Here is a 13828-nt window from a genome sequence, read left to right as displayed (position 1 = left end):
AAAAAAAGTGAATAATAATTTTTAAAAATATCCTTACTATTCTAGCAACAAAAAAAATATCCTTATTATTTTTTAGTTTGAAGATTTCTTTTTCAAGACTTAAAGATATGATAGTTTTTTTTAATGAATCAACCCAATAATAAATTCAATCTAATCCAACTAAATTTGGATGGGAGGAACAACTATTGACACTACCAACTTTGCTAATGTCACTACCCAAATGGATAGTTTTTTTATATTTTTTCAAAATTGTCCTTTCCACAAAAACATGTTTCGATTGCACACTAATACAACAAAACCTTGCCTTCGTTGTTGAGTGAGGGGTGAAAAAAATAAAACAATGGAAATACTATTTTGTTGTACGATGTACAACAACATAATTGTATTTCCTTTGTTGTCTCAACTTCCCCCTCTTTGCAACCCTTCCTCCTTGCTCCTTCCAGCCCCTCCTCCCCCTCCAAAACCCACCATCCCAAGTCTATTAATCCCTCAACAACACATATTCAAAACATCTCAACTGAAAAAAAAATATGATTCTATTGTACATTGTACAACAACATAATCATATTTTCGTTGTTATCTCTATATCCCCCTCTCTACAACCCTTCCTCCCCCCTCCCATAGCCCTCCTTCCCCCTCCAAAACCCACCAACCAAAATACATTGACCCCTCAGCAACACAAATTCAAAGCACCTCACCCCCAAACCCATAAACCCCTCAACAAAACCAACAACAAAATACAAAAATGGTGGATCGTGGCGGTGAGGTGCACGGATGACATGATGGTGGAGGGGGTCACGTGCGCGGAGCCTCTTATGTTCAGATCTAGGGTGAAGATGGTGTGATTGGGTGGTGGCACAATAAAGGGGTCGCGCACGATGTGATGCCACTAGATCTTGAACGTGTCGCGACTGGGGAAAGGTGATGTGGTGTGATGACACGACTGGAGGAAGGAGACACTGCTTGGGGTTAGGGGAGTGGGAAGTTGTAGGGGAAAAGAGACATTTCATCTCATTTGGTAGTGCCAATAGCACTACTAGTGGGAATAGTAGTTCCTTGGATTGGATTAACAAAAAAATGAATAAACTCAACCCAATTAAGGATTGAAAAATAGACAAAACTCAATTCAACTCAAACCACTTGTATTCCTATATATAGTGATTAAGTTTCATAGGAGTGGGGGCCACCATGGCCCCACAACTTTTTTTATGTTCTTTTAGTAAGTATAAAATTTATTTTATAAATGAAGCGGTACAAGATCTTAAGTGTATTTGTTTAACTATTTAATCCCCAAATTTTTTTTATCAAGATCCGCCATTAGATATATGATTTTTTTATTGATAATACTATTAAAAATTAGAAAGGTGAAGTGGTAAGTTTAATATTAATTTATTTTCTGTTTGATTTTTTTTATAATTTATTATATTCATTTATGAAGATTATCTCGTGAATCATGAGAGCAATACCATTTTTTTGGAACAAAAATAGAAAAAAGGTTAAATTACTCATTTGATCCTTATAGTTTCACGATTCGTACATTTTAGTCCCTATAGTTTAAAAGTTGTTTTTTTTAGTCCTTATAGTTTACGTTTTAATTCTCTAGTTCTTATAGTTTAAAAGTGGTCTTTTTAGTCCTTATAATTTATATTTTAATTTTCTTTTATTCCCTATAATTTGAAAGTGATCTTTTTAGTCCCTATAATTTATATTTTAATTAACTTTTAGTCCTTATTACAAAAAAAAAAATAATTAGCTAAAAATTAGTTATAAAGTATAGACTATTTTTTTATTACAAATTATCTTGTGATAAATTAGTTACGAATTACTAGTTAATATTTTTGTAATTAATTGTAATTGATAATATTACTTATATTTTGATGATAAGGACTAAAAAAATTAAAATAAAAAGTATAAGAACTAAAAAGATCACTTTCAAACTATAAAGACTAAAATGAAATTAAAATATAAATTATGGACAATTATCTCACCTGCTAAGTTGGATCCGCCACTAAGTGGAGTTGTATAATTGTATGATATTTTACGCAAAAGTACTATTCTTTATACATGTGTAAATTTTCTTTAAAAATTTCAAAATTATATTCATGAATTCACCACGTGAGTTCTCCTACCTAATAAGTTTTAACCGATTCCGTAACAGGAAAGTCGTCTTCTTTTCTAAACTGCTAAATACGATAAATATTAATTATTTAGTATTTTTGCATAACCATATGTGCCTATTTAAGTTCCCGTTGGAGGTCCTAAAAACTGGGTCTGGATCCGAATAATTTTGTTATCTTTCGTATATATATAGTTTACCAATAAAACACGCAACAACATTAACACTTCCCTATAAATATGTTTTCTGTTGGCTGGCCTATTGTGTATTTGTGTGATTATTATAATAGAAGTGTTTGCTGACATTAGTGCCTTTGATAAAGTGGTTGCTTCAAGGTAACATTCACCCTCCTCTTTTTCTGTTTTTTTTTTTTATTTGTTAGATTCCCATATGGAGTATTTGTTCAAAGATTTCTTTATCAATACGCTAATAGTAATGATCCGATTTCTATACCTCTGCCACTGCCACCAATTCTTCTTTCCATGCTTTCACAATAAATGTCAGTGTTTTCAGTGATGGTTGTTGCTTCATTTTATGCAGTGACATCTTAGGCAAGCTTCCCTTTCCACATAGACTCAAGGTATGAATAATGACTACTAGTATTATACAGCTTAGATAAGTTTTATAATGTTTCTCTGTAAGTCTCTGACTCTGAGTCTCAAAGTAATGCATTGATGGGGTTCTGTCAGCATTCAGCAATAATGAACAGTGTGTGTCCAATGTAGTTTCTGTGCTGGAGATTGTGTTCTTCATCATTGAAGGGTTAATGTGGGGCATTTGAATTATGTGCAAAATGGACCAAGTTTTTCTATAGACATTGAGTTTTGCATATTGTGTTGAATTTGCTTTTTCAGTGCCTAGTGGGGGTGTGAAGGAAATGGCTAAAATCTCCATCTTGTTGGTGGGGCTTTGGCTACTAGGTAGCTGGACAGGGTTGTTGGATGCAGAATACATGAAATACAAAGACACTAAAGAGTCAATCGATACTCGAGTTGAGGATCTTGTTAGCAGGATGACTCTTGAGGAGAAAATTGGCCAAATGTTGCAGATTGAGCGCAAGTATGCATCTGCTGATTTGGTTAAGAAGTATTTTATCGGTAACCACCATACTAGACCAGACTTTTTTTTCCTTTCCCCTTTTTGTTCTATTGTGTATTCATTAAATTGGCCAATAATGAAAGTTGTTTGTATTTTGAATAGGGAGTGTAATGAGTGAGGGAGGGAGTGTTCCAGCTCCTCAGGCTTCTGCTGAAACCTGGATTGACATGGTGAATGAATTTCAGAAGGGTGCTTTATCAACCCGGCTCGGAATTCCAATGTTTTATGGGATTGATGCTGTTCATGGCCATAACACTATTAACAACGCAACCATTTTTCCTCACAATATTGGTCTTGGAGCCACCAGGTATATTGATATCGATCATGTTAGTCTCACCCCTTAAAGGGGTTTGAAATAGGCCAAAGGAAGAGAAAATGTGAGAGATGTGATTAAAAAAAGGAAGAATAAAGATAGAATGATAGAAGAGATATAAGGGAAAGTGAGGGTGAAAGAATCAAAACCCCATTGATATTAGCAGCACTCATATGTCTTAGCTTTTCTTAAAACAAAATGTAGACCTATACCTGATTCTGTTATTTAAGCCATGATGTTGAAACAATTCAGACATTAGTCATCAGAGATTGTAAAGTAACTCGGACATGCATAAGTTTGTATCGGACTTGCACGGCCTAATTCGTCCTAATGTAGAAACTGAATATAATTATTTTATCTGGTTTATACCCAAAAAGCTGCTTTCCTCTAGTATGTTATTGTCATAATTTTTTTAATTGATGGAGAATTTGGGTATGTAAGTCATTCAGGATTTTCCCTTAGCACAAATTATTCTATTCTTATTGTAATCGACACATTTCATGTTACAAAGATAATAATGGATATTCTTATTTTGCTGGTTAGGGACCCTGAACTAGTTAAGAGGATTGGAGCTGCAACTGCCCTTGAACTTAGAGCAACAGGAATTCAATATACTTATGCACCTTGCATAGCAGTAAGTAATTACAACCAACTTTTTATGATCTCAACTAATAGAGATCATTATGCGCTGGCTTATACTCGTTGTAGGTCTGTAGAGATCCAAGATGGGGTCGCTGTTACGAAAGCTACAGCGAAGATCCTAAACTAGTTCAAGCTATGACTGAAATTATACCAGGATTGCAAGGGGACATCCCTGACAATTTACCAAAGGGTGTCCCTTTTATGACTGGAAAGTAAGTATTTTGAAAACATAATAACTTAATTTTGAGATGATTGTTTCCGTATCAGTTAGTTTTGAACCTTGGTAGTTGATATTCTTTCTCTTAATTCTGTTAAATCGTTTAACAGTCCATAGAAAAAGTGTTATTCTTCATGACCACATCATGACCGCAATTGTAGCTGCAATGGCTTCATTTATTTGCAATTTCCCCTCAATATTAAAAATTGGGACAAAACTAACACCACTGTGACTACAATTTAAAACCTTGATCTTGAGTAGCTTCACAAATCTTCTCCATATCCTAATGCTGTATCTGTTCTAACATGGAAGTTCAACCTTTAGAAACAATGTTACTATGCTTCAGAACAATATATGTAAAGTTGATTGTCTTTTCTCGCTCCTTTTATTCATTTTTTGTTTCATTCCTTTTTTTTTTTACATGAGCCGCTAGGACGAAATAGGTCAAATGATTAAAAGGGAATAGATAGTTTGTTCCCTAAAGCAAATTATGAAAGACTTTGTACCTAAATCAATATGCTGCTTAGGTTTGGCTGTGCCATGCTATTGAATTCTTATTTGAAGTCATTCTATTGATTTTGGTTCTGTTAGTATTTTGTTACTGAAATACTCATGTTACTGGACAGAGAAAAAGTTCTTGCTTGTGCTAAGCACTACGTGGGTGATGGTGGAACAATCAATGGGATTGATGAGAACAACACTGTTATAGATAGAGATGGATTGATGAGAATTCACATGCCAGGCTACTTCAACTCAATCAGCAAGGGTGTGGCATCCATTATGGTCTCTTACTCCAGTTGGAATGGAGTAAAAATGCATGCTAACAATGACCTTATTACTGGCTACCTCAAGAATACTCTCCATTTCAAGGTAAAATACTTTGTCGAATATAGCATTGAATCTGTTTATCATCCTATGGACACAATTTTAAATAACCCCTTACCTTTTCCTTGATTACACCAGGGCTTTGTTATTTCAGATTTTGAGGGTATTGATAGGATCACCTTACCACCTCACGCAAACTTCACTTATTCAATTGAAGCAGGAGTTTCTGCTGGCATTGACATGGTAATTTAGGCCAAAAGTACCTGAATTGATGCATATAGTTCCAATAAGGACACATTTAATATTGTTACACACTTTGCTTGGTTTTGCAGTTCATGAATCCAAAGCTTTACATAGAATTCATAGAAGATCTAATCATGCTGGTGAAGAACAAGTTCATTCCTATGAGTCGGATTGACGATGCGGTGAGAAGAATTTTATGGGTTAAGTTCATGATGGGCATTTTTGAGACCCCTTTTGCTGATTACAGTTTGGTCGGATATTTGGGAATCCAGGTTAGCTATTTTGTTTTCCTTTAGTATTTCCTTTAACTTCCCTAATTTAACAATCAGATATAATTATCACCCTGTGACTCTTCAATGTTTCCCAAAATTCTTAACAGAAGCATAGACAATTGGCAAGGGAAGCTGTAAGGAAATCAATGGTCCTTCTGAAAAATGGTGAATCCGCTGACAAGCCTTTATTGCCTCTTCCTAAAAAGGTGCCAAAAATACTTTTGGCTGGAAGCCATGCTGATAATCTAGGATATCAATGTGGTGGTTGGACCATAGAATGGCAAGGAGTTAGTGGAAACAATCTTCTCAAAGGTAAAGAGACCATATATTTTTTCTTTTTTTAACTATATCTCTATATCATTATCAATTATATATTGCAACTCTAATTTCTTATTATTCTTGTGAACCTTTGTATTGTCAGGGACTACAATTCTCACTGCTGTAAAAAACACTGTTGATCCTGAAACCACAGTAGTCTACAAGGAGAACCCCGATGCAGAATTTGTTAAATCCAATGAATTTTCCTATGGCATAGTTGTAGTAGGAGAGAATCCTTATGCTGAAATGCATGGTGACAACATGAACTTGACAATCCCAGACCATGGTCCTGAGACCATAGCAAATGTCTGTGGAGCAATAAAATGCGTGGTTATCGTTATTTCTGGCCGTCCTGTAGTTATTGAACCATATGTTGATTCAGTAGATGCACTTGTTGCTGCATGGCTCCCAGGTAGTGAAGGCCAAGGTGTGGCTGATGTTTTATTTGGTGACTATGGTTTTACCGGAAAGCTTCCAAGAACATGGTTCAAAACTGTTGATCAACTCCCAATGAATGTTGGAGATCCTCACTATGATCCCCTCTTCCCATTTGGGTTTGGTCTTTCTACCAAACCTACTAAGGGCTTTTACTCTGAGTAGTTATCATCTTTATTTGTGTGTGTGTATATCATCTTCATTTGTTGTTGTGCGTTTGAGGGGAATAAACACTGAGAAAATTTATATCAATGAGTTATAAGCAACCACATAAATGAATTTGGCATCACACTTTAATCCAAAATCTTAAGACTCAAGTTTATAGGTCTTGTCTTCACTTATATGGTGTTCAACATTCTTATTTCCTCACGATGTAAAACTTAATCTCATACTTGTACTTCAGCATCAATAAACATATTTTTTATATTAGAGATTTCTTTTTCTTGCTTCAGGTAAAATTGTTTTAGTTCATTTATATTTTCTTCTTATTTTCCTGTCCTGACAAATCTTGAGCATAGATTTCTTCAGGTTCAACAATAATGAAAATTACACTAAAGAACTTGGGATCTTAGATATCATCATTCTCGTTGCTCCTCATTATCTATCAAGAGGGTTTCAAGAACTTATCCGAATCCTTGATGCAGACACTTTGATCTCTAATTATGTCCTTACTTGAAAGCTTTTTCCCCTGTTGGATTTTCTTCTTTGTATTTATGATGATGTAGATATGTTCTCTTAATGTGGCTTTTTCACTTCTTCTGAAACCTTACGCGAAGTGTGTCTTTAACTTTCTTTCTCTGATACAGTTTTTTTGTGATTTCATTTCAGAAAGAAAAATGAGTCTTTCTTGTTCCTGTAATTTGAGTCTTTAATATCCCTTCAAAGATACATCATGCCAGTACATTATATAATGTGAATGACAAGAAACAGAGCAAAACCACAACTTTAATTGAATTTTCAAGTGTTATGCAAGTACAAGCATTACAACTAAAGGTATTAAATCCTCAGCAGTTAGCAGCCTGACCATACTATCTACAATTCCAAACCCATAGGTAAAATTTTGCAACCATCATGCTTGAATTGTTGCCTCAAATCACGCCACAAATTCAGCTTCCATGGTGAAGGTAACAATCACAGCTTGATTTGCACTCTTTCATGAGATCACTCCTCTAGCTAAAAGAAAAAATATATCCAAATGTGGATTTCCATGAGTCCATACATCCAACATAGTCTAAATTTAAGTAACCAAACACTTTTAGGTGATCTGACCTTCTATACATATCCAACAAACTCACAAAATAACAATACTAACAAGTTTTAACCAATTTTGGAACCGGAAAGTGGTCTTTTTTTTATAATTACAGTAAAAAGTTATTTGATATATTTTGCACATCAAGAAAATAATTTATCAATCTTTCATATAAATATAGTTTTACCTATATAAAATATGCAACAATAGTAATATTTTCCTAAGCTATTAGGCTCTACTTAGTACACTTTCCTAACCCACTAAAGTTAGTTTGTCGATAGAGAAATTTAGAAAAAATATATATGATTTAAAATTTAAATCTTATTACCATAACTATGAAAAAAAGATAAGTTTTGTTGACCAAAGTCTTGTTTTTATTCATGACATTGATACGAAATATTTGTTAGTTTAGTTGATGATTAATCTTTGCTGGAAAATCTAGTTGATCGCCTTTAGTGAGATCTCCCCTCTCAACTACATTTATTTTTTTATTCACAAAACTTGAACTTAAGACCTTACTTAAAGAAATCAAGTTCAACATCATCCAGACCAACAATTTGTTGGTTGTTGATCAAAATCTTTAAGACATTAGTTAAAAAATTAAAATAAAACAAATATTTAAAAATTTACATTAGAAATTATGAGAAAATGTTGTCACTCTCTAATTAAAAATATATATTTTAAGGGTACATTTGATACGAAAAGGTGAAGAACAATACATGACCAAGACAAAGTTACAAAACAAATTTTTGTCATGTACATCGTTTGGTAGATAATGGACAACACAAAATAAAATAATATAAAATTTACTAAAATAAAATTTTTAATATTAATTATTTATATTATTACATGTTTTAATATATCATAAATACAATTAATAATGTTAAAACTGTTATAACACTAATATTTATATATTAAATAAGTTTTATGGTATATTAAAATATATAATATATTATTCTATATATTTTAATATATTATAATTATTGTTAATTTAACGTGTGTTTTGAAATAAAAAAGATAAAAGTTAGAATAAAAAATTTCAGTACGTTTTCCTATAAAAAAAAAACCTAGTTACTTCTATTATTAATTAACAAGGAGTGTAGTAACACATTTTTTAAGATGTTCCTTCAAAAACATTTTTTTAATTTGTTAAAATTTATTAGAGATTAAGAGAGAAAATCATCAAATATGATTTATCACCCACAAATTTCATCATTTTTAATAAATTTAACTAAATAAGTTCCAATCAATTAGAAAGGAATGAAGGTATGTATGCCTTTTAAATAGTACTAGGAGAAGAAATTGTCCCATGATAGTAACAAAATGGTGTTTTATCATGTTTTCATTTGTTTAATCATTTTTTAAATTAAATTAGAAACAAAAATATTTATCATGTTGGGTACCCAATTTTTTAACGAATAAAAGCAACTTGTAATTTCTTAACCAATGTAGCATTTTTTAGGTAAAAGAAAACAATAACATTTCCATATAAATATAGTTTCTGTTGGCCGGCCTTTTGCGTTAATATTTTTATAAGTGTTCGGTCTTTGACACTTGTGTGTTAATAATTAGAGACTGCTTTCAGGTGACAGATACTGACACTGGTCTCTTAAGATTCCCCCCAATTTCCCATTGGACGTGGACTTGTGCAGTATCTGTTCAAAGATTTCTTCATTTATAAAATGTGTTAAAATTGATTTTTGAATAAAATACATTTTATAGTAATAAGTTTTGGTTTAAATTAATTTTAAAGTGATTTAATATCTACTTAAATATTTTTATTTTAAAAATAAGTTAGAAATGAAATTCATTATTTTTTTTTATCTAATGTAAAAATTACTTAAATTGTTTATTCAAAAATCAATTCTAAACCGATAATAAAAATCTAGGTTACTTATATGTTAACATGATTATGAATTACTATAGACTATAGTAGTATAGTAGATCCAAACACAGCGAAAGATTTTTTTTTTTTTTTTATATATATATATGCTACTCTTAATTTCATCTGACTCATCTTTCCATACTTTAATAATAATAAATATCAGCATTATCAGTGATGGGCGATGCTTCATTTTCTGCAGTGATACCTGAGGCAAACTCCCCTTTCTAGTTTCTACATAAACCCAAGGTATGATACTATGATACAACTTGAACAAGTTTAGACATAGGATATTTTAATTTTAAAAAAATGTGTTTGAATGCTCGTTCTATAAGCCTATGAGTCTGAGTCTCAAAGTAATGAATTGCTGGCTTTCTGTTAGCCTTAATGAGCAGTGTGTTCTGTGTACCAATTAGTTTCTGACTTTCTGTGCTAGAGATTGTGTGTTTTTCATTATTGAAGGATTAATTTGGTGCATTTGAGTTATGTGCAAAGTGGAATTAAGTTTTTATGGACATTGAATTTTACATATTCTGTTGAATTTGTTTCAGTACCTTCAATGGATCTGGAGGGAATGGCTAAAATCTCCATCTTGTTGGTGGGGCTTTGGCTACTAGTTAACTGGTCAGGGTTGTTGGATGCAAAAAACATGAAGTACAAGAACCCTAAACACTCAACTGATACTCGGGTTGAGGATCTTGTTAGCAGGATGACTCTTGAGGAGAAAATTGGCCAAATGTTGCAGGTTGAGCGCAAGTATGTATCTGCTGATTTACTTAAGAAGTATTTTATTGGTAATCACCAGACCCTTTTCTTAGTTTTTTTCTTTCCCCTTTTGTTTGTGGTATGTTCACTCAATTGGCTAAAAATGGAACTTATTTGTCTTTTGAGTAGGGGCTGTATTGAGTGAGGGAGGGAGTATTCCAGCTCCACAGGCTTCTGCTGAAACCTGGATTGACATGGTGAATGAATTTCAGAAGGGTGCCTTATCAACCCGGCTCGGAATTCCAATGTTTTATGGGATTGATGCCGTTCATGGCCACAACACGGTTCACAACGCAACTATTTTTCCTCACAATATTGGCCTTGGAGCTACCAGGTATATTGATAATTTGATATCAGTAATGTTTGTCTCATAAGGGTGTGAGACGCGATGGGTGAAAAGGAAGAGTGATAGGAAGAGAAGAAAAATGTTAAGAGAGAAAGAGTGAGAAATGATAAATAAAAAATAAAAAATGGAAGAGATGGTAAGAGAGAAGGGATGCACAATGAATATTAAAGAAAGTGAGTGAACAAATAAAAGTCCATTGACTTTAGCAGCATTCCATATGTCTTAGCCTTTTGTTTTTAAAAATTATATTCTGTAGACCTATACTTGATTCTAATATTTGAAGTTTGAACCATGATCAATTGATCATGAACCAATTCAGGCATTAATTACAACAGATTCTAAAGCAACTCAGACATGCATAGGATAGGTTTGTGTCAGACTTGCACATTCTAGTCTGGAAACTGAATTTAATTATTTTATCTGGTTTGTATCCAATAAATGCTTTACTCTGGTATGTTATTGTCCTAAACTTAATATATGTTTTGCCTGGTTTCCTTTCGCACAAATTATCTATTGTTATTCTAAATACACTTACTGTTACAAAAGGTAATATTGGATATTTTCATTTTGCTGGTTAGGGACCCTGAACTAGTTAAGAGAATTGGAGCTGCAACTGCCCTTGAAGTTAGAGCAACAGGAATTCAATATGTTTATTCACCTTGTATAGCAGTAAGTAATTACGACCAACTTTTTTAATCTTAACTTATACAGATCTTTTAGCACAGACTTATAATCATTGTAGGTCTGTAGAGATCCAAGATGGGGTCGGTGTTATGAAAGCTTCAGTGAAGATCCTGAACTAGTTCAAGCTATGACTGAAATTATACCAGGATTGCAAGGGGACATCCCTAATGATTCACCAAAGGGTGTCCCTTTTATCACTGGAAAGTAAGAATTTTGAAAACAAAATAACTTTATTTTGATATGATTGTTCCAGTATCAGTTAGTTTTGAACCTTGGTAGTTGATATTCTTGCGCTTAATTCTATTGAATTGTTAAACGGTCCATAGAACACGAGTTATACTTACCTGTTCTAATTCTAACATCTAACTTTAACCTTTAGAAAGAAAGTTACTAGGCATCAGAACAGGATAGAATTCCTATGTTAAATTATGCTGTTGATTTTGTAGTTAGTATTTAGTTTCTGAAATACTTATGTATTGCTGGACAGAGAAAAAGTTATAGGTTGTGCTAAGCACTACGTGGGTGATGGTGGAACAATCAATGGGATTGATGAGCACAACACTGTTATAGATAGAGATGGATTGATGAAAATTCACATGCCAGGCTACTTCAGCTCAATCAGCAAGGGTGTGGCAACCATTATGGCCTCTTACTCCAGTTGGAATGGAGTAAAAATGCATGCTCACCATGATCTTATTACTGGCTTCCTCAAGAATACTCTCCATTTCAAGGTAAAATAATTTGTTTGTTGATTATTGCATTGAAACCTGTTATCATTATATTTGCACACTTTTAAATAACCCCTTGCCTTTTCTTGGATTACGTCAGGGCTTTGTCATTTCAGATTTTGAGGGTCTTGATAGGATCACCTCTCCACCTCGTGCAAATATCACTTATTCAATTGAAGCAGGAGTTTCTGCTGGCATTGACATGGTTAGTTTAGGCCAAAAGTACGTGATATAGCTTGAATTGATGTATATCCAAAGAGGACACGTTTAATATTATCATTTATCACACACTTTGCTTGGTTTTGCAGTTCATGGTTCCAAAGCATTACACAGAATTCATAGATGTTCTAACCATGTTGGTGAAAAATAAGCACATTCCCATGAGTCGAATTGATGATGCAGTGGGAAGAATTTTGTGGGTTAAGTTGATGATGGGTATTTTTGAGAACCCTTTTGCTGACTACAGTTTGGTCAAATATTTAGGAATCCAGGTTAACTATTTTGTTTTCCTCAAGTATTTCCTTTAGCTTCCCCAAGTTCACAATTAGATATAGTGATCACCTTGTAACTCTTAAATGTTTACCAAAATTCTCAACAGGAACACAGAAATTTGGCTAGGGAAGCAGTAAGGAAATCAATGGTCCTTCTGAAAAATGGTGAATCTGCTGACAAGCCTTTATTGCCTCTTCCTAAAAAGTCGCCAAAAATACTTGTTGCGGGAAGCCATGCTGATAATCTAGGATATCAGTGTGGTGGCTGGACCATAGAATGGCAAGGAGTTAGTGGAAACAATCTTCTCAAAGGTAAAGATATATATATATATATATATATATATTATAATTTATATCTCTGTCATTAACAACTATATATTGTCTACTGTTGTTTCTTATTGTTCTTGTGAACCTTTGTATGACCAGGGACTACAATTCTCACTGCTGTGAAAAACACTGTTGATCCTGAAACCACAGTGGTCTACAAGGAGAACCCTGATGTAGAGTTTGTCAAATCCAATGGATTTTCCTATGCCATAGTTATAGTAGGGGAGCACCCTTATGCTGAAATGTATGGTGACAGCATGAACTTGACAATCCCAGAACCTGGTCCTAAGATCATAACAAATGTCTGTGGAGCAATAAAATGCGTGGTTATCATTATTTCTGGTCGTCCTGTAGTTATTGAACCATATGTTGGTTTAATAGATGCACTTGTTGCTGCATGGCTCCCAGGTAGCGAAGGCCAAGGTGTGGCTGATGTTTTATATGGCGGCTATGGTTTCACTGGAAAGCTTCCAAGGACATGGTTCAAAACTGTTGATCAACTGCCAATGAATGTTGGAGATCCTCACTATGATCCCCTCTTCCCATTTGGGTTTGGCCTTTCTACCAAACCTTCTAAGGCCCTTTATTCCTCTTGATGTATATTTTTTTATGTAAAACTATAAACAATAAAAGAGGGTAGGATTTATTTACTAACATGTGATAAAATATTACAAATTTACCTTAATTATATTATCTTTGCAACATTTCAACGATAAATTTTTATCAATTAGCTATTTTACTATCCTTCAATACAGATTGCGATATCTATTGGCCTATTTCAACACCTAATATCGTTCTCATTATCATTAAATGCAAAATGAGTCCGCTATGTACTATTGCAACCTTAGTGAAGGAAAATTTTAAAATACTGTTACTC

General features: G+C 33.4%; 2 protein-coding genes across 3 annotated transcripts; both read left to right on the top strand.

Moving 5' to 3' along the window:
• Positions 1–2258: 2258 nt before the first annotated feature.
• On the top strand, positions 2259–6801 carry LOC100777415 (beta-glucosidase BoGH3B). The gene is made up of 11 exons (XM_006604185.4): positions 2259–2451; positions 2657–2696; positions 2971–3213; positions 3317–3521; positions 4071–4161; positions 4236–4381; positions 5013–5256; positions 5350–5454; positions 5544–5726; positions 5834–6038; positions 6148–6801. The coding sequence occupies exons 3-11, from the start codon at positions 2994–2996 to the stop codon at positions 6642–6644; spliced, it is 1896 nt and encodes a 631-aa protein (XP_006604248.1). The 5' UTR covers positions 2259–2451; positions 2657–2696; positions 2971–2993; the 3' UTR covers positions 6645–6801.
• A 2904-nt stretch (positions 6802–9705) lies between these two features.
• LOC100800077 (beta-glucosidase BoGH3B) lies at positions 9706–13701 on the top strand. Of its 2 annotated transcripts, none has more exons than XM_006604183.3 (10): positions 9706–9859; positions 10162–10404; positions 10505–10709; positions 11300–11390; positions 11464–11609; positions 11893–12136; positions 12234–12338; positions 12442–12624; positions 12732–12936; positions 13051–13701. In XM_006604183.3, the coding sequence occupies exons 2-10, from the start codon at positions 10170–10172 to the stop codon at positions 13545–13547; spliced, it is 1911 nt and encodes a 636-aa protein (XP_006604246.1). In that variant the 5' UTR covers positions 9706–9859; positions 10162–10169; the 3' UTR covers positions 13548–13701. The 2 variants fall into 2 exon arrangements, with proteins under 2 accessions (XP_006604246.1, XP_003554030.2); XM_003553982.4 differs by lacking the exon at positions 9706–9859 and adding an exon at positions 9877–9966.
• Positions 13702–13828: the final 127 nt, after the last annotated feature.

This window comes from Glycine max, chromosome 19, assembly GCF_000004515.6.
Source record: "Glycine max cultivar Williams 82 chromosome 19, Glycine_max_v4.0, whole genome shotgun sequence".
Lineage (NCBI taxonomy): Eukaryota > Viridiplantae > Streptophyta > Magnoliopsida > Fabales > Fabaceae > Glycine > Glycine max.
The sequence above is the reverse complement of the archived record's forward strand: the minus strand, read 5'-3'. Positions and strand labels throughout refer to the sequence as shown.